This window comes from Lytechinus pictus, chromosome 14 (genome assembly GCF_037042905.1).
Source record: "Lytechinus pictus isolate F3 Inbred chromosome 14, Lp3.0, whole genome shotgun sequence".
NCBI lineage: Eukaryota > Metazoa > Echinodermata > Echinoidea > Temnopleuroida > Toxopneustidae > Lytechinus > Lytechinus pictus.
In genome coordinates this window covers 4,606,553-4,625,112 of record NC_087258.1, presented here as the reverse complement: position 1 = coordinate 4,625,112, position 18,560 = coordinate 4,606,553, and the positions used below count along the sequence as shown (strand labels likewise).

Here is an 18,560-nt window from a genome sequence, read left to right as displayed (position 1 = left end):
CCCCAACAAAAAGTTGATTTGAATAAAAAGAGAAAAATCCAACAAGCATAACATTGAAAATTTCATCAAAATCGGATGTAAAATAAGAAAGTTATGACATTTTAAAGTTTCGCTTAATTTCACAAAATAGTTACATGCACATCCTGGTCGGTATGCAAATGAGGAGACTATGACGTTAACCACTCACTATTTCTTTAGTATTTTATTATTTGAAATATTCTAATTTTCTCCTCATTGTCAAGTGATACGATTAATTCATCCCTTAACTTGTGGAATTAGCATTGTTTAATAATATATGGTTCAGTCAAGTTGGTCCTTATTGTCAAATAGATTAAAAATGAAATATTGTATAATTCAAATAATAAAAAACAAAAGAAATAGTGATGGACATCATCGACCGACTCACCTAGTTGTGCGTATTACTGCTTTGTGAAAAATAAGCGAAACTTTAAAATGTCATAACTTTCTTATTTTACATCAGATTTTGATGAAATTTTCAGCACTATGCTAGTTTGATTTTTCTCTATTTATTCAAGTCAGCATTTTCCTGGGGTGGAGGGGGATAATTCAGATGGTGTGTGGGATGTTACCACCCCCCTCAAGCTAACATGTTTTGATAATACCTTACCCCAAGAACCCATTTCAATACAACATATATATATCAAAAAGAAAATGCATTATTTGCCAAACACAAAGATTTTATTCATGAATAATTTTAGCATTTCATAATATACTCATATAATACAATAACAGTCCATTCACATTCAAGAAATAAGAGTAAAACACATACAGTGCAATGTGAAAAGTACATGATACAATCAACACACGAGAGGAAAGTAACACTTGGATGTATTTCAAATAGAGGCACTTTAGAACAAGTCTGAAACCAGGGAGTTTCACAGAGATTTCAGTCTGAATAAATGTTGCGACTGAGAGCTAATATGAACACGACATTTGGCTTGTAATGTACTAGGCCTAGTCCCATGAACATATTGAGACCAATGAAGTGATGCGTTATACATACTACAATGTAGATGGAATTAGTCAACTACCTCCAAGCATTCTTTCAGACCAGAATATGCAAAACATCAAAGTCGAATTTTACGTTATTCAAACCTATTCTTGTGGTTCTGATTTCTGCCTCGGTCAAATCTCTCAGAATCTGAGAGATTTCGACTGAAGCAGAAATCAGAATCACCACATAAAACTTGGAATTTATGCGTAATATTCAGACTTTAACCTTTGAGAAACATCCCCCAGAGCTAGAAGAGAGATATAGGGGGTGTCGCAAGATGCCAATTTGCAATTCATTTCAAATATCAGTTGGAAATTTGCACTGCACAAATCAATGTCAATATAGTGACTTAATTTTTACTTTACATTGCAAAAAATAGACCTGGGGCTTTTAACAAAGCTTGGTAATTAATCATATGCTATTAATGGTTTATATGCCTGACTGCACTTAGTGATCAATGTACTTAAGTGTAATATTCTGCCATAAGAACAAGTTTTGTTTATACCGAGCCCAGGCTAATTTTACTTATTGTGACTCGATCATTTGCAAACTTCAATGCCCCCATACGATAGTTGTGACATACACAAATTCCTCGATACCCTATGGAACTCTGAAAAACTTATTGACTCTTGTACTTCCCCAATACTGTACATAATAATGATGGAAAAATAAATTTGTGCGTTATCGTCAACAATTGGATTATGACAATATGGAAGAAAACTGGAGATAAATATTCGTCAACATTTTCGTCTTCCTCAATTACATGTAAGAGCCACACTGTTATCAATACAGTATTTCATCGCTGGGCTTTTGAAATCTCATATCTGAAAATCAACAATTTTTAGGGCACCTCACAGAAAAAGCTTGATTATAGAGTTACAACTAGAGAATATGGAGATTGTTTTGAGACAATATCATGTTGCTACCATTGCCGTAATTCTAAAATATAATTTTTTTTCTAAAAGGCAGCATTTGGGTTCCCCTCACTATTTTTAATTTTTTGAGAAATGGGGGTTTAACAGCCCACTGACAATAAGTAGAATTAAAATCAAGTCAAACCTACTTCAGACTCATGTGTATAGGAGGACCACTTGCCTATAAGGACCATTCAATCATGTATCACAGAAAACTGCTCAAAGACCACCTGCCCATTAAGACCACTATCTTGCCCCCCCCCCTTGGGTAGTCATTATATACAGGTGTCACTGTATTACAGGAACTTGGCCATATAGACCATCTACTCATTAAGACCACAATCTTGAATTGTTCACCTTGTCACGGTGCTAAACAATAAAATACCCCTCAGAAAAATTGAGGGATAGGTCAAGAAAAAAGAAGATAGGATTAAGTTTATTTTACAACAGCAAATAAAGAATACATGGATGTTTGCTTATACCCGGGCATGACTACAGTATACAAATAATGCATGCAGCCGAGTGCGTTAGTGGAAATGCAGAGCACTCAAGGTTTCTTTAGATAGGTGCCGCACTGTGCACGAGAGCCAAGTGTGCACCATCTGAAGAAACCAAGCTTTCTCTGCATTTACTTTTACGCACGACAGAGCAAGTGCATTATTTGTTTTCTAAAATAGCAACACAGAAAAAAAAAAAAAAGTTACAGTACAGTTTTGTTGGACTTCTCCCGGGATTTCTACTGCACTGGTCTGCTTGAGCATGCAATGTAAATTTTCGTTGCGCACCTTTTACACTGCCGTGCAGTGCACAAAAAAGTTGGATGTCATGTGACGCGTATTGGCCAAACGCGATGCTTGAAATAATACACCTATTTTATAAAGATGCTTAATAATCAAACCTACTTACCAGTAATTAATAAACTGCCTATCGTATTCAATATTATAATCTAAACTTAAGCCAATGGCAGATTGATGAAATAGCACCTGACATACATACAAATATTTAGTTGCTGATTTCATTTCCCCAATTGCTCTGAAAGCATGAAAGCTTGAAAGTAAGCCACCAGAGGACCATTGGATTAAAGTTCTCAATTATCATTTTTAATTACCTCATGAGAACTTCCCTTTAATTCTCACTTAGATTGAATTAAAATATCAAAGTGGATATTCAAGAAATCATAATAACTTTCTGAAAAAGTTGTGGCAAGACCTCTTTCAGCACTATTCAAAATTCCTATAAATGACTTCCAACATTCAATTGTGCAAACGAACAATCCCCCCAAACAACGAAAGAAATATAACAAAGATAGAAATGATTTGGAAACAAAAATCATATGTTACATGAACTGCAGGTCAGTGATATTTAACAAAATCGCACAAGACGGAATGAAAAGCTTTCTCACAGCTAATATAAAGTATGGCAGATATTGTGTAACCATAAGTAAAATAACAGAATCTTCATGGCGTTTCACAGCATAGTTCAAACAGAAATTTAAACCACTTTGCGCTTTGTTAAAAAATGTATTTGCCACTCTCCACCCAGGTTTTGAATGGTTGCCATGATGATGCAAACACACTTGTTTTGGAATAGCAATTTCGAGTGTTTAACCCACTCATTCAAGGAGTAAAGAGGACATTGCAAACAAGAAGGTGGAGAATGGCAGGTTTGTGTATAATGCCTTACCTAAGGAAAATAGTGCTATGACAGGGCTGGAACCATGTCACATGTAGCCCACTGAGTGAGTAAATGTTAACGGCCATGAACTCAAAGTGTTGTGCTACAAAGAGCAAATTCAGTGTTGACCAGTGTTAAATCATTTTCTGTAGAATGTGATTTGCAACAACGCCCATACTGTTCCTTCAATAGACTGTATTGACTGACATGGCACGCATTAGGAGATAAACATTTAAACAGAAAAAAATCAATATGGTCACCGTTTCATAAAGGACTTGCAACTATTGTAACTTTGCCATAATGGCAACTACCATGGAAACAGGGCTCAACAGCCAATCACAATCAAGCTTTCCATGGTAGTTACAAAAATCGAAAAGTCATCATAGTTGTAATTCATTATAAAATGGGCCCTGAACTAAAAAAATCACAAAATGCATCCAAAAATAAATCAAACACTATTCAATAAATTCTATCTATGTCCAATTAAAAACTCTATCAAACCCTGTCAATAAAATTTCTACAAAAATAGTAATTTTACAACCACTTCAAAACGTATATGATTACATAAATTAGATATTTTATAACCATAATTATTTCTACTAACTCTATGCCTTCATACATACCTTAATTACTTTCTATGAGGGTTATGAAACTTGTCATATTTCAGTAGTCTCAATGAATGAACAGCAAATAGGAAAGAGCAGATATAAATAGAAATACAAATAATCACTTTATAAAAGCCATAATTTTTTAAAGATTATATTATTGTATATTTGCAAAATGATAAACATGGTTTGCTTATAAATGTATCCCATAATCATGTATCGTAACTCAATTTATCAAATCAAACCATAGAAGTGGCTGTGTTATTTCAAATTTCTTTTCAACAAAAATATTGTATATCGGTACTGTAATTGTTGTTGGTGAGCATCCTTGACTGTGATTTATTACATGTCTGCATAGGTCTCTGTTTGAACAATACGCAGTTAGAAGCAAGCGAAATACTCAAATGTGAGACAGCAGTAAATTACACTTAATAATTACACGTTATTCACTAACTACATGTTCTTAATAGCCCACATTCCGAAGTCCAGTTAAACTGAGGCTAATATACTTAATTAAGGGAAGCCAAAATTGTCAACATTTTTATTTACTTTGTATATTTTTTATATTTACTGTGTTCTTCCCCATGCTCTTAATGATAGTGAAAAAATATTTCTATTAATTATTCCCTGACAGTTTTGAATGAATCAGGCATCAAATGAACTAATACAGCGAGAAAGATGCATCACAAGTGGCTATCCATAGTGAAACCACATCTTTAGACCAGAAATTAAATTAAATCCGGATTCAGAATTCAAGCTATCGAGTCTAACTCTGGTTAGGGTATTTTCAAAATCTTCTTAATTCCTCTTTACATCCCTGCAGGTTCTAAATCTCCTTCACAAAAACAGCGGCCGGATAATCACATTCCGTCTCAGGCCCTTCCTCTCCTTCTGCCCCCTGAATGTAAGTGTATCTTGGCCGACCAGTTTGACTTGTCCTTCATGAAAAGTCCTGAAATCCGACGTTATCATTCCCATTCGGTTGTTCCTGGTGGTTTTGCCGTGAGGTCGTACATGACTCGTGATATCCCCGGCACGCTGTAAACAGCCTTCACTATCCTCATAACGACCTAAATAAAATGAGGAAAAAAGAAAATAAGTATAATGATCAGTGAGCTAACAGATACATACTTGATACTACTTTTATGATTATTTTTATTTTCAATTCAATTTAAATCAATTTGCATTTATTTCATTCTCGATTAAAATACACATAATATAATAAAATATAAGAAACTAGTTTACAAGCAAAAGTATAACAAGTGGAATGCCTCTGGCGGTCTCACCTGCATCACGCGATTCAATATAGCAGCAGTGCTGACTTTGAAAAACAACCTTTTAATAATTATTCACAAAAAACACCATTCAAATGATACAATACTATGTTCATTGACATTTGACCTTGATAATGTGACCTAAAACTTGTCAGTGATACTTGATTACCCCTATATCCACATTTTATACACTATATCTATAAACTTTGAAAGTTATGACAGCAATCTAATAATTACCTCTAAAATGGCCAAAGTTCAATGACCTTAAATGACCTTTGACTTTGGTCATGTGACCTGAAACTCGCATGAAATGTTCAGTGATACTTGACGACTCTTATGTCCAAGTTTTATGAACTAGACCAATATACTTACAGAGTTATGATGGTAATTCAACAAATACCCCCAACATGGCCAATATCCATTGACCTTTGACCTTGGTCATGTGACCTGAAACTCACAGGATGTTCAGTGATACTTGGTTACTCTTATGTCCACGTTTTATGATCTAGACCAATACACTTATAGAGATATGATGGTACTTCAACAAAAAAACCCAACATGGCCAAAATTAATTGACCCTACATGACCTTTGACCTTGATCATGTGACCTGAAACTCGCACAGGATGTTCAGTGATACTTGATTACTCTTATGTCCAAGTTTCATGAGTCAGATCCATAAACTTTAAAAGTTATGATGGTAATTCAACAGATACCCCCATTATGGCCAAAGTTCACTGACCTTTGACCTTGGTCATGTGACCTGAAATGCGCACAGGATGTTCAGTGATACTTGATTACTCTTATGTCCAAGTTTTATGAACTAGACCAATATACTTTCAAAGTTATGATGGTAATTCAACAAATACCCCCAATTTAGCCAAAGTTCATTGACCTTAATCATGTGACCTGAAACTTGCACAGGATGTTCAGTGATACTTGATTACTATTATGTCCAAGTTTCATGAATCAGATCCATAAACTTTCAAAGTTATGATGGTAATTCAACAGATACCCCCAATTTGGCCAAAGTTCATTGACCCTAAATGACCTTTGACCTTGGTAATGTGACGTGAAACTCATGCAGGATGTTCAGTAATACTTGATTAACCTTATGTCCAAGTTTCATGAACTAGGTCCATATACTTTCTAAGTTATGCTGTCATTTATAAAACTCAACCTTCGGTTAAGATTTGGTGTTGACGCTGCCACCGCCGTCGGAAAAGCGGCGCCTATAGTCTCACTCTGCTATGCAGGTGAGACAAAAATGAAAATGAAATGGGGAACTGCAGAAATAAATCCAAAAGGCTTTGTACAAGAGCACTTCCCAGGATATTGGTAACAAGAATGAATTACATGTTAAAGAAAGGATAAGAAAAAGAATTGAACAAGGTATATCAACAACAAAAAGAACAAAAAGTGACAATTTACAAGAGAGAAATGACTATACATTATTGAGATAAAGAAACTGCTTGCTTTCAGTTTTATTTTCTCAATCTGTTGCACTTCCTTTAAAATCGTTATTTCTGAAAAATGTTACATTACTTTTAAAATCTTTATTTCCTCACGTTACATTACCTTTGAAATCCTTATTTTCTCTTATATCGCAATACCTTTAAAATCCTTCTTTTAATACAATATTGTTCTACCGTATCTTAAATATTCTTATTGACTCACAATGTCACACCACATTTAAACCTTTTATCACCCAGTGAATTATTACTTACTTCTTCTGGTATGTGTTTGCCTGGCTGGGCAGGGATTCCTGTCATGAAGTCATTGGTGATGAAAGTCCTGATAGCGACACTACGCTGACACGAAGGCTGGTGCATGACGGGATCACGGTCAAAGTGGATAGGGGCAAGTATGATTGGCATCTGACTTATCTTCTTGTAATAACCTGAGAAAAAAGACCAGTTTGAAGTTTACGGCTCATTTCAAAATTCACCTCACATGTCTACATTTGTTTTAAATCATGAAGAAATTAATTTCTGTGAGTTAAAACTGTTATTATCAAAGAATTCGCACCTGTATTTTAGGAATCTTACAAGTCAGAGTACGCCGCTTAAAAGGTGCTACGCATGTTTCTACATTGGCTTTCCTGCATTGCACATGGTTTTGATGTCGACAAAATGTGATGATTTGAAATGAATCATCATCATCACCATCATCATCATCACCACCACCACCATCATCATCATCTCCATCATCATAATCATCATCACCACCACCACCACCACCACCATCATCATCATCTCCATCATCATAATCATCATCACCACCACCACCACCACCACCATCACCATCATCATCATCACCACCACCACCATCATCATCATCTCCATCATCATAATCATCATCACCACCACCACCACCACCACCATCATCATCACCATCATCATCACCATCATCACTATCCTTTCTTTCACCTCCCCATCACCATCAACACCATGATCATCATCTTTTACTCCTCCTCCTCCCTGTCACAATCATCTTCATCACCATTGTCATCCTCTTCATTCTCCCAATCCTCATACTAACCACTATTCATGAGCTCTTCTCTGGCGTAGAAGTCTGCCTGTCTCAACGTCCCCAGGACGTTTGGAGTGAGGAAGGTCGGCGTTACATCCTGAATGGTTTCCATCACCGGCTCACCAAAGATATAAACAATCCTAAAAATAGGATGAAAATAATGGTTTGAAGGTGGGTTAATCGCAAAGGTGGATTACATGAGCAGATGGATCAACATGCATAATATGATTCCAGCTGATTCTTCTCATTATTATCATTTATTTGGCATAATCAAACATCATTATAAAGAACATGGCCCATGGTTATACTGAACCCACCAATGATAATCACCATTTAAAAAACCCAGGTTAAAATGATGTAATATGGAATGCTTTGACCTGTTAGTTCAAATTAAAGGATAACTAATTTCTGTGATTTCGAGCAATCTTTTAGGAGTCACTCTTATTTTTTAAAGAATCTTGAAACATACAATGATGCATATACCATTAATTACTCTGTATTTGATTATGATTGCTCTAAAGGGCATTTTACATACTAATGAAGATCAACTTCATAAATCAGTATGGTTTCTTATTTCTTAAATCTAGTTATCAATGAAAAGTCGCAAGCTACTGTATTAAGCTAACGACCCTATGCAATAACATCATTGTGCCGCCATCTTAGAGGCTAAAGCCATAGCCTTGCATGCGTTTGAGATCTGCAGCTGGCGCATCTCTGACAACTCCATTTACGCATATTCCTATATCCTCTGAGTGAGGGCGCTATTAAAATAATGTACTTTGATTGACTGAGAGAAGATTTGTCATAGAATTCATTCATTTTTAATGTTACGTTTTATGAAGCAGGACCCTTAACGGAATTAAAAAAGACAAACTAGTTGAAGGAAAGGTCACAGACCAACACAACTACAAACAAGAATTTATGACAAGCCTGATATGCCCCAAATTGGATTCCAATACAGAGGAAATCCTGTTTTAGGACCACCTTGTTGGCAAACATTATTCAGACATGTCTCTAAAACTACATAACATCCTGTGAAACCAACCCCCATGATACATACACTCTTCTTGTGTATGGATCTGGGCCTAGTCTTACAAAGAGTTACAATTGATCCGATCAATGGCCAGCAACCTCAACATCTATCATGCATGTTTGTTCAAAATATTTTCTAGCTGTGATGTATATTCATGCATTCATTGTTTTCTTGAAAATTCACTGCGCTTCTCTTGCATACAAAGGACATTGTGTAAAATATGACACTGTAGGATTTCCATAGAGTTATGATTGATCGGATCAATCGTGACTCTTTGTAGGACGGGGCCAAGGTTTCACTTACCTATTAACACTGTGGCATATCTTAGGGATGAGTTTAGATAGCTGCATAATGGCTTCCCAGTCAGGAAACTCATCTGAAGACAACCCTGCAACATATGAGTACGTTCTACCATCTCCCTGGAAACGAGAAAGAAGTAAAAACATGAAAGACACTAAACTAAGTGTTTCGAGAATGGCCTACGGTTGCAAAAGAGGAAGCAATGTGGTCACAAGGTTACCATGACGCCTATTTAAACATAAGCTCTGAATGTTTCAGATTCTTTCTAATAAATTCAGAATGGTTGAGATGCCTGTTAAATACACCCCCATAATTACAGCCAGGGCTTACTCAAATTCAAAGAGAGGAAAATCATCTCCTTTTTTCTCAACTTTTCATATTTGGCCCGTTTTTCTTTATTGCAACTCTTAAAAGCCAACAGACATTTTCAGGACGTACCACACAGTGAATAATAACCCTCTTCCATGCCACTAACTTTTGGGCCAACTTCAACAGGTGTTTGTCTATGAGAAATTCCACAAAATATTCAGCTGTCTCGAGTGTCCGATCCCATTTTTCTTCATTCTTATTTCACTTTGTGATCTAGTAATGCCGTATGATTACTTAAGCATATCACAAATTTTCATAAGAGCTAGAAATCAGCTACAAATGACTTCAGGAATGTCTGAAACATACAGGGCCAAACAAAGTTATTCTGGAGAATTTCCTGTATTACAATATTAATTTTATTTTGAACTTTGAGCTTACCTGAACACCAACTGATTTGATTGGAAGCAGTGTTGATGCTAACCTAACCTTACTGGTGATAGAAATTAGCTGATCGATCTCATCTGATGACATGGCAGAACTGATCTTACTTGCTAATGCATGTGGCTAAGGAGAAAACAATATGTACATATATGTATAGAGTTAGTTGGTGGGGCATAAACATGGCATGATCATTTAATCTGATATTACTGCAGAAATGACATTACTTGCTAATGCATGGGGCTAAGGAGAAAAAAAACATTTACATGGCAAAGAATAAGTTTGAAAGTTTGCATTACATGGTCCCTGGAGAGAAAAGAAAATGGCATTGTAATGACTTGATTATCTCTTCTGATGTCATTGCAAGACTGATTTTGATTGCTAATGCACGGGATTATATTTATAAATTATACACGTAAAATAAAGGTAGTTTCTAAAGCTTTCTATAGCAGAGAACAAATACACATAGGGGCTTCACGGAATATCGTGCGATTTCCTTGGGCATGTGTTAAGTCATGAAAAGGACCAACATTTTTGTAAAAGTTGCAATGCAAATTTCAAGCTACCAAGTACCCATCCCTTCCAAGGAAATATTGTCAACCTTACCTTATCCATAGACTCTGCATAGTTGACTAATAATCTTAATAAGATAGTAGTCTCTGAGAAATCCTTCCCAATGTAAGGTTCATCTGCGCATATAACCCTGATCGCTAAACCAGGACCTATAGAAACAGTGAAAAATTAAAGAGATTTGTGAGGAGTGCAAAACTGGAGCATGGGGACTGAACAATGCCTTATATTCAATATCTTAAGGGCAAGGCCACTTTTTGAGAGAGCACATTTTTATGTTACAGCACCAATCAGAAAATTAAACAAGTGGAATGCCTCTGGCAGTCTCGCCTGCATTACGCGATTTAATATAGCAGCAGTGCTAAATTTGAAATTACTATAAAATAATCATTCACAAAAACACCATTCATATAATGACATAATACTACATTCATTGACCATAAATGACATTTGAACGGTGACTTAAGACTTGTCAACTACACCCATGTCCACATTTCATTCACTCTATCCATAAACTTTCAAACTTATGATGGCAATTCAACAATTACCCCAACATGGCCTAAGTTTATTGACCTTAACTGACCTTTGACCTTGGTTTTGTGACCTGAAACTCACAGGGGATGTTCAGTGATACTTGATTACTCTTATATCCCAAGTTTTATGAACTAGATCCATAAACTTTCAGAGTTAGGATGGTAATTTAACAAATACCCCCAACACGGCCAAAGTTCATTTACCTTAAACGACCATTGACCATGATCATGTGACCTGAAACTCGCACAGGATATTCAGTGGTACTTGATTAACCTAATGTCCAAGTTTCATGAACTAGATCCATAAATTTTCAAAGTTATGATGGTAATTCAACAAAAACCCCCAACTTGGCCAAAGTTCATTGACCCTAAATGACCTTTGACCTTGGTCATGTGACCTGAAACTCAGGCAGGATGTTAACTCATACTTGATTAACCTTATGCCCAAGTTTCATGAACTATGTCCATATACTTCCTAAGTTATGATGTCATTTCAAAAACTTAACCTTCGGTTATGATTTTGAAAATAATTCTCCCAACATGGTCTAAGTTCATTTACCCTAAATGACCTTTGACCTTGATCATGTGACCTGAAACTCAGGCAGGATGTTCAGTAATACTTGATTAACCTTATGTCAAGTTTCATGAACTAGGTCCATATACTTTCTAAGTTATGATGTCATTTCAAAAACTTAACCTTAGGTTAAGATTTGATGTTGACGCCGCCGCCGCCGCCGCCGTCGGAAAAGCGGCGCCTAAAGTCTCGCTCTGCTATGCAGGCGAGACAAAAAGCAAAGGGCACAGAAATATTGAAGTCAAGTGAGAGGGGCATTGAGGCCGATGAATAAGACCATGACCTTTAGTGCCCCAGATTAATATAAACCCCAAATAAATTTTACCTATGGTAATGACCACAAAATGAATTTGTACAGAATTCATCAAGATTTTGACCCATGTGTTTTTTTTATGAATAAAAGTTATGTGCCAAAGAATTTTGGTGGAAACAAGTATATGCTCAGAAATAATATAATTGAAGATTCCTCCAAGAGAAGTCTTTTTCCAAGAAATAATAATACAATCACTGGATTTTCTAGAATTCATTTTCTTACAATGCTAAGGTAATACATAAAGACCTTACAAATTAGATTGAGATCTATTAGCCTTAGTATACATATGCCTCTCTCTTTGAAGTATAACTCACTGCGAAACTTACGGTCAGCTTGAATAGTCTGCCAATTCAGTCAAACTTGCAAAGGCGATGCCTGTCTTGAAGGCCCATCTGTCTATAACTACCACCAATTTGGTTTCCACTGAATCATATTCTCTATTGAATCATGTACAATCAAACCTTCTTTAGCAACCACCTGTATAGAAGGATCACCTGTCTGTAAATACCACAAGTTTGGCTTTCCTTGAATAATGCCCCCATTGAAATATGCATTACAGGAACCTGTCCATAATGACCACCTGTCTCTCTTGGGTGGTCTTTCTATACAGGAGTCACTGTCTTACAAGAACCCGCCTGTAGAGTCCACCAGGGCCCCATTTCATAAAAAGTTGCTATGAGAGCAACTCTTGCTGGAATATCAAATTTTATTGTAAGACCCAATCAAAAAGCAGAATTTTCACTGCTGTCATGGTAGTTGACATTCCAGCAAGACTTGCTATCATAGCAACATTTATGAAATGGTGCCCTAGTCGTGCAGAATTCTTTTATTATTTTTCTTTGGCGGTTCTTATAGACAGGTTATAAAAGTATTACAAGAACCTATCTATAAAGTCTACCTGCTCATTGAGACCACTTTTCTTGTCTCTCTTTGGTCGTCTTTATAGGTTGATTTAAAATAAATATTAGAACAAACTGTACCTGGAAAAGGATGTCTATGAACAACATCCAATGGAAGACCTAGATCTTTCCCCAAGGCTCGCACCTCGTCTTTATGGAAGTCCTTTAAAGGTTCGACCACGCGACCTTTAGCCCTGAGCTGACGTACAAGTTCGGTGTCGTTGTGGTGGGTTTTGATAGCGTCTGCGTTGGAGCTTGCAAGCGCTGAAGCACTTTCTATCAAATCCGGCCGTAAAGTCCCTGGAAAAAATATGACACGTCGTGACTTTAGGTAAAAGAGCATTTCATTGCAAAATAAATTTTGACACTTTTTTAACTGCAGAATAAAATCCTGTTCCAGTAGAAAATGGTAAATTACTTAAGGAGTAGATTTCAAGAATAGATGACCCTGACCTACCCTGATCTTGAATGGTATCTTCCAGTCTGAGATTGTGTTCTATGCAAACCTCATCAGAAATATGCATGAACATGTTAGTCATGTTAGGGCATTCAAACAGCCATCCTTTATATTTGACAATTTTTCAAGATATACTTCTTAACTATCACAAAAAGGCTTCTATAGCTCACCATTATTATTTACAACTTCCCAAAAGCATTCATTTCCATTTAATAACTCATGAGAAAATGTTCAAGAATAAATGACCCTGACCTACCCTGAGCTAGAATGGTATCTTCCGGTTTAAGATTGAGTTCCATGCAAACTTCATCAGCGATGTGCATGAAAGTATCCCCAATTATCTTGCGCTTCTCCTCCGGGTTTATGGTAAGGTTGAGCGTCTTGGTGATGCGTTTCGGGGACTTTGGGTCGGTCTTGTCGACGGGGACTGCTGTGGTGCCATTATAGAATGACTGGGAAGCATTAACAACTGAGAGAAAAAAGAAATATGAATACCACATTACATTTTAACGCATGGTAGTCTTGCATACAGCCTTTTTTAAGAATAATTTTTTGTGAATGAGTGAAATGAATGATCTTTTAAAAATCCTTATGATCTTGACATACTCAGTCACGGATTTTCATCTCCAATGTTACAAGTGCTTATTGCAAAGTATATTATCTATCTTGATGCTATTAGATATTTATTTTAATGACATAACTTGGTAATAAATCAGAATCAAATAATTGGCTCACTTTTTGGTCCTTCACATTCTAGCTGTTCATAGACATATACAGACATTTATGGTAGGTTTAAAAAAAACATAACTCTTATTTGTAAATCTCAACTTTTTTGAGAGGAAAAAATTTTCATACAAACATCCAAAATGATGCACTTTCATTACAAGGCAATTAGTAAAGATATAGGTATGAATGAACAATATCTTTTGCATAATTTCAGTCATCTCATGTGATTAGCTCTCATGAAGGAATAACAACTTACCTTTAAGTTTAAGGCCTAACCTACTCAGAGACTCCTCGACCAGCTGACTTTCATTCCTTCTCATGAAACCATTGTCTATGTGTAGCGCCACCACTTGGTCTGCTCGAAGTGCCTGCAAAAAGGGCGAGTATTAAAGACAAAAGCAAACAATGAGAGAATATAATAAAGAATACACTTTGCCACTCTTCATCCAAGCGTTAAACGGTAGGTTGTGAAAGCCTATGTAGTATGCCTAAAAAGAAATTTGGTGGAAACTCATATGGGAATGATCCCTAGGGAGTTAATAAAGTAGAGTGAAGATTGTATGTGGGCAACCAGAATCCAACCACCAATAACAACAATCTATAAAGTGATTAGAGACATCATTCTGATGTATTGTGTGATATGTACAAGCAAAGTATAATCATTTCCCAAAATTTCAAGTCGAAATAAAATATGTGTACATGGATAACTTGATATTTCCTCAAAGTCCTGAAACCATAAACAAAAAAATGACTTAAAAGTGTTATGTATACAAATTCACAAAAGAGTATTTGTCTTTCCTGTTCAACTTCTATATTTTTTATTGACCTAAAAAATAACACAAAATGTTAGTACTTACTTTCCTGAGAAGAGCAGCACACACGGTTGAGTCTACACCCCCACTCACAAGAACCTGAGATAAAGAAGAATAAAACAACAACAAAAAAGATAATTTCAGACAAAAGTTCTGGAACACACAGATACTTACCAAATACCTTATTGAATGAAGCATAATGCACAATTGAAAAAAAAAGTCAATAGTCAGTCATATAGTTTTTAAATCCGGTTTACTCCAACTACGGGGGAAACAGGCTTCACCTCACACTCAACAGGCCCGTATTCTAAAGTCGGGTTTAACTTAAACTCAGGTTTAAAGTTGTGGTTTAAGTATGGATGGCCAATTGTTACATGAATCACTAACAGTAGAGATATCATATTACAGCTCATTTGGCTCTCAAATCATTCAATTGTATAGGAAGTATAAATAGATGATTGTCTTTACCATCGATGAATCAGGAAAGAGCAAAGTAAACATAAGAAACATACAACTTAATAAAAATGTTGACACTTTTGGCTTCCCATAATTTTAGCACAGAGTTAGACCATGGTCTAAGTTAAACCTGACTTCAGAATACGGGCCACAGAGATCACCCTCACCCTCTCCCAGCCTCTTGATCAACCCAATCCTCCCGCTCTCCTCAAGCACTTTCTTCTTCCATGTCTTCAACAAACACAAGTGGGGGAAGTGAATCAATGTTCGGATACTTCAAGAAAAATTTTAATGAAAAAGTTTAATTTTAGGAGACCTAAAACAGAACGTGTGCAGGTGCAGATATAGGAATGCAGAGATGCCAACCTAAAGGGGTGGTTGTCAGGAATATTTACCATATTTGTCAGGAACAAATGGGAGTTTCTCAGGAACATCCCGCGAAGTAGCATCGTTTATACAGGGATGCCACTAGGTGTCCTCCAAAAATACTGAAACTCATCGCGGGCCGGGACAGTGTCCAAGAAAAAAAAATTTAGGGGGGTCCACCTTTAATTTTGGGATGGACACATGTCACAGGTAAAAAATTGGACAAGCAAAAAAAAAAAAAAAAAAAAAAAAACAGGAGGGGGGGTCTGCCCCCACCTCAAATTTAGGGGAGGGGGGGGGGGAGGACCAAGTGGCTTCTTACCTTGTTGTGATCGATGACTTTGAAGTCAATTAGGTTTGAAAAACTGACGGTAGTTAGTTGTGTGTTTCTCATAGAACGCTAGACCAAAAGCTTCAGTCTCTGTATTTTGGTTGTTCAGCTGAACCGCGTTGGCTCCACTCACCAATACATAGACTGAAGAGTTGTTGGCCCGTACATTAAGACAATGTATCAGCTAACCCAGGGAGCTCTGGGCTAGCTGATACGTACGTAACCCAAAGAGCTCCGGCCCGCTTTTCGGGCCGGAGCTCCCTGAGTTCCGTATCAGCATGCAGCAGTAACGTTAGATCTAACATTCGGCGGAAACCCGATTTTCGGATCGTTTTTGGTAAATGCCACATTATGAAAAAATAATTACATCCAAACTTACGAGAAAATATATAAAATTCAGAAACATCGTACCTTAGACCGCAGTTACCGCTAATTCCTTTCAAATGATGATCAAAACTTAGTCATCCTCGATTCCTTCGTTGGTCATCGTAAGTTGCCATCTTGGATGACGTCATCATCTTTACAGTCGTATTTACCAGTCGCTATTATACCGCGATTCGTGCCGCTGATTTGTGCTTGTCTATGTGCGTGCGTTCGGAACTTGTCGCTCGCATTGATTGACCAGGATATCGATAATTCTAATCAGAAAGCCTTGATAAAAGCATAACTCAATGAACGTAGTAGGCAGTGCGCGCGTTTATAAATCATAGTAGAGAAACTCCCGTTGGTTTACCGTTGGCCACACACACGCTGCATGCACGATACATGTATACACAATACACGCATATACATGCACAATACACAATACACAATACACGCATATATACACATGCACAGCAAAGCAATACACAATACACATGTATTGTAGTTGTTTTTTCCGTAACCTTTTTATTGTTGCCGTAACACCGTAATTGGAGGAATAAAATCGGAACAAATACGGCGAATCCGTAACGGTTGGCATCTCTGGGAATGGGGGGGGGGGGGGCATAATTAGGATATTAGGAGAATTATTTTTGAGTTGACACTCATTATAGGACAGAATTAAATTGTTTACCTACCAGTAGTGCTGGGCGATATTTTCATATTATCAACACAATGGAAATATATTGAATATTCAATAATGGTTTTAAGATTATGTTGATATATCAGAGTATCACAACACAACCAAAATATTGTCGATTACAAAGATTAATCAATATTTATTGACCTAAAATGCTGCTCTGCATTGCTTTAAATCAACTCAAAACTTTGTTAAGTTGGTACCCAAATGCAGGCTATTCACAGACAAGCACAGATGACAGCTTAACTTTCGTTTCCCCCTTTCTTGCTCTCATAGAATTGCAGCTCATAATGAATAAATGTAATAAATTTTTCAGACTGCAATATATCATGTTATCTACGATATTCTGTTGGCAATAATGGACTAACATTGAAAACCTACCAGTACTTTATTGTTGCCAACTCTCTTTCGTATCTCTTGTATGCATGATTCCTCTCTACTCATCATCGTGTAAGATCCAGAGCAACTTGAAACCTCAAACAGGAAGTTACGCAGCATCTGCTTGCCGTTCTCGCTCAGGTCAACCTCAGGGTGAAACTGGACTCCATACAACCGCTTCTTCTCGTTGGCAATAGCTGTATGGGAAATGGAGATAAGTTAGGGTCTTGTCAAACTTGCAAAATGAAAATCATCTTTCCAGTCAAAAGTATTTGTCTAGTTCAAATAGACATTTTTTAATTAAATAAGGCCCTTAGCAAGAGATGAGTCTCCATATCCAACATTCATTTCAGGAAAAGCCAATATTCAATTCAAGACTTTCTTCCAGACACAGCTGCATATGCAGAGGCCCATATCAACAATCAAAATATTATACATCAAGATAAAACATTCAAAGATAATACTGAATTAAACACAGAACAGAAACTAAATAATGTATAAAAAGTCAAACAAGAAAAAAATCTCAAAGGAAGATTCATATCAAATACAAAAAAAGTAATTTCCTCTGATTTCATCAAGTAAAAATGGTTGCTCTGTTTTGATTTTTTATCATCCTTTTAATAAAGAGAGAGATAGAAAATTAAAAAAATTCTGTAAGTTTAAGGTATCACGCAAAAACAAATGGTTGAAGAAAACATAACAAGTGGATCTTAAATATATTCAAAAGCAATTCAACAAGAATGGTCAAAGTGCCGGCTTCTGATACGTATGGTGAAATAGCAAGCAGTGACTTACATGCTACAATGTTCCCTGATTTGGCAGCGACCACAAAGCCCTTAGCCACCTTGTCTATACTGTCTCCATGCGTTAATAAGACATTCTGTTGCTTATCAAGACCTCTGTAAGGATGACATAGATCGCAGACAAAGAATTAGAATGACATTGTAGAGATTTGAGTTGCATGAATGATGATGTGACATTGGAACTATCAAA

At 36.5% G+C, this 18,560-nt stretch overlaps 1 protein-coding gene across 6 annotated transcripts in view; it reads right to left on the bottom strand.

Annotated features, from left to right (window-relative positions):
* Window positions 1-677: 677 nt before the first annotated feature.
* Window positions 678-18,560, bottom strand: part of LOC129276751 (GMP synthase [glutamine-hydrolyzing]-like) — a 28,670-nt gene continuing 10,787 nt past the window's right edge. For 5 of the 6 annotated variants that reach the window (XM_064109075.1, XM_064109076.1, XM_064109077.1 and 2 more), the window contains exons 6-17: window positions 18,363-18,466; window positions 17,571-17,764; window positions 15,022-15,075; window positions 14,421-14,532; window positions 13,695-13,907; window positions 13,063-13,281; window positions 10,699-10,814; window positions 10,093-10,218; window positions 9,349-9,464; window positions 8,022-8,152; window positions 7,208-7,380; window positions 678-5,278 (exon numbers count right to left, since the gene is read on the bottom strand). In XM_064109075.1, coding sequence (XP_063965145.1) covers window positions 5,177-5,278; window positions 7,208-7,380; window positions 8,022-8,152; window positions 9,349-9,464; window positions 10,093-10,218; window positions 10,699-10,814; window positions 13,063-13,281; window positions 13,695-13,907; window positions 14,421-14,532; window positions 15,022-15,075; window positions 17,571-17,764; window positions 18,363-18,466 — 1,660 coding nt within the window. In that variant the 3' untranslated portion in view covers window positions 678-5,176. The remainder of the gene's footprint in view (window positions 5,279-7,207; window positions 7,381-8,021; window positions 8,153-9,348; window positions 9,465-10,092; window positions 10,219-10,698; window positions 10,815-13,062; window positions 13,282-13,694; window positions 13,908-14,420; window positions 14,533-15,021; window positions 15,076-17,570; window positions 17,765-18,362; window positions 18,467-18,560) is intronic. The other variant, XR_010295630.1, reaches the window with a different exon arrangement.